Source organism: Myotis brandtii, unplaced genomic scaffold (assembly GCF_000412655.1).
Source record: "Myotis brandtii unplaced genomic scaffold, ASM41265v1 scaffold2089, whole genome shotgun sequence".
Taxonomy (NCBI): domain Eukaryota; kingdom Metazoa; phylum Chordata; class Mammalia; order Chiroptera; family Vespertilionidae; genus Myotis; species Myotis brandtii.
In genome coordinates, this window is record NW_005357800.1 from 229,777 (window position 1) to 231,708 (window position 1,932).

The 1,932-nt window shown below is 67.9% G+C and overlaps 2 protein-coding genes across 2 annotated transcripts in view; both read left to right on the forward strand.

Moving 5' to 3' along the window:
- Positions 1-67: 67 nt before the first annotated feature.
- SCGB1C1 (secretoglobin, family 1C, member 1) lies at positions 68-1,454 on the forward strand. Its single transcript, XM_005865643.2, has 3 exons — positions 68-327; positions 841-1,040; positions 1,301-1,454. Exons 1-3 carry the CDS (start codon positions 273-275, stop codon positions 1,316-1,318), a joined length of 273 nt encoding a protein of 90 aa, XP_005865705.1. The 5' UTR covers positions 68-272; the 3' UTR covers positions 1,319-1,454.
- A 325-nt stretch (positions 1,455-1,779) lies between these two features.
- Positions 1,780-1,932, forward strand: part of ODF3 (outer dense fiber of sperm tails 3) — a 3,381-nt gene continuing 3,228 nt past the window's right edge. The window contains exon 1 of the mRNA XM_005865644.2: positions 1,780-1,805. The gene's annotated coding sequence lies outside the window, so the exon portion shown is untranslated. The remainder of the gene's footprint in view (positions 1,806-1,932) is intronic.

The following is a 1,932-nucleotide window of genomic DNA, read 5'->3' on the forward strand; positions in this document are numbered from 1 at the left end:
GGCCAGAGGCCCAGCACCCCAGCCCCCGTCCCCCCTCACTGGCCAGGCTCCCCTCGCCCCCTCACCCATCCACGCGCCCATTTGCCAGCCCACCCTGGCACAGCACCCAGTCCACGCCACTCAGGACCGACTGAGGAGGAGGACACACCCTTGCCTCCCGCCTGGGCTCTCACTGGCCGGGTCCTGATGGACAGGTCGGCCCGCCCCTGCGGGTGCCCTGCCGGGAGACATAAAGCCTGCCAGGCCGCTCCTGGGGCACCTCTGCCATCGCCATGAAGGGAAGCAGCACCCTCCTGCTGGTGGCCGCCGCCCTGCTCTGCACCTGCGGTGAGTCCGCTGCCAGGGGCCTCAGCACATTCTGCTGGGGGGGGGGGGCGCGGCTAGGAAGCTAGAAACCCAGGCGTTGGGCCCTCACCGTGGACAGCGCCCACCTTCCCAGGACCCCAACCCCTCCTCCATCACAGAACAGACGTGGGCAACCACCCGGGCCCCTGCCAACTCCATACCCACCCCAGCCCAGCCTGACCCTCCCCTCCCAGCCCCAGGCTGGCCAAGCTCACATGGAGGGGGAGTTCCCGTGTCTGGGCTCAATCCCCCCTCCCTCCACCCCGACCCCCGGACCCAGAAGCTTGGAGTGAAGAAAGCTGAGGTTAGGGTGATGGGCAGCGTCCGCAGGTGGGTGGATCGGGGATGTTGTGGAGGAAGATCGGGGGGCAGGTGAGGCAGGGTCATCGTGGGGGACACCTGGGGCAGGTGAGGCAGGGTCATCGTGGGGGACACCTGAGGCAGGTGAGGCAGGAGACCTGGAGGGGCGGGCGGCACTGTCCCCCCACCGTGCAGGGCTGGCCGCGGACGAGGACAACAACGAGTTCTTCATGGACTTCCTGCAAACGCTGCTGGTGGGGGACCCGGAGGAGCTCTACACCGGGCCCCTGGGCAAGTACGAGGTCAACGCGGCGTGCAGGGAGGCGCTGACCACGCTCAAGTCCTGCATAGACGGCCTGCAGCCCACGTACAAGGCAGAGCTGATCAAGCTGCTGGTACCGTGGCTGGGGGGCGTCCTCCTCCCCCGCCTGCAGCCCACACACCCCAACCTGCCTCAGCATCAGGGCGATGTCCAGGCTCACTGCCCGGGAGCAGCCCTCAGCACCCCCCCACACAACCCACTCCCCCAGTGGCTGGGAGGGCCCCAGCTGCAGTGGCCGAGCCCACAGGCCCCCACAGGGTGGCCTGCGCCTGTTTTCCCTGTGGCTCTCCAGTAATTGGTCACCGGGGCGGGCACCCGGTGTCTGCCTTGCAGGTGCTTGTGCTGGGCTGAGCACGGCGCCGAGGGACCCGGACGTGGCCACGAGCAGCCACAGGACCAGCTACACGAGCCGCCGTGGCCACGCCACCCACTGCCACTTCCCCAGCGTGATTTTATCCACAACCGTTCAATCAATAAAGCCTCCTGCAGCCCAGGCTCTGGCTCCTGTCTCTTCACACACTCAGGTTCACAACCACACGCACGCACACACACACACGCAGGTGCCCATACACGGGGTTGCACGCATGAAGCATGCATCTGTAAGTGCCCCACACAGACGGCAGACCCCCCTCCCCCAGCCCGAGGAAATCCAGTCTGAGGCCCGTGGAGGCTGAAGGACCGAGCAGATGGAAGGCAGGGAGGCCACGGGCAGGAGAAGGCCTGCAGCTGGCGGTGGGGGCGGGAACGGGCTGGGAGCCAGGCGGGCAGGGAGGCGAGGGGAAGTGGCCAGGCTGGGGGGGCTGGGAGGGTGATCGTTCTGAGACGAGAAGCACACACGGTGAGCACAGGGCCCGGGTCCAGGGGGCTGAGAGCAATCAATCCCCGAAGTCGCCCACGGGAGGAGCCCAGGAGGAACCCCGAGGGTGAAGACAGGCGCCGGCCGTGAGGACTCCGAGGGGCTGTTG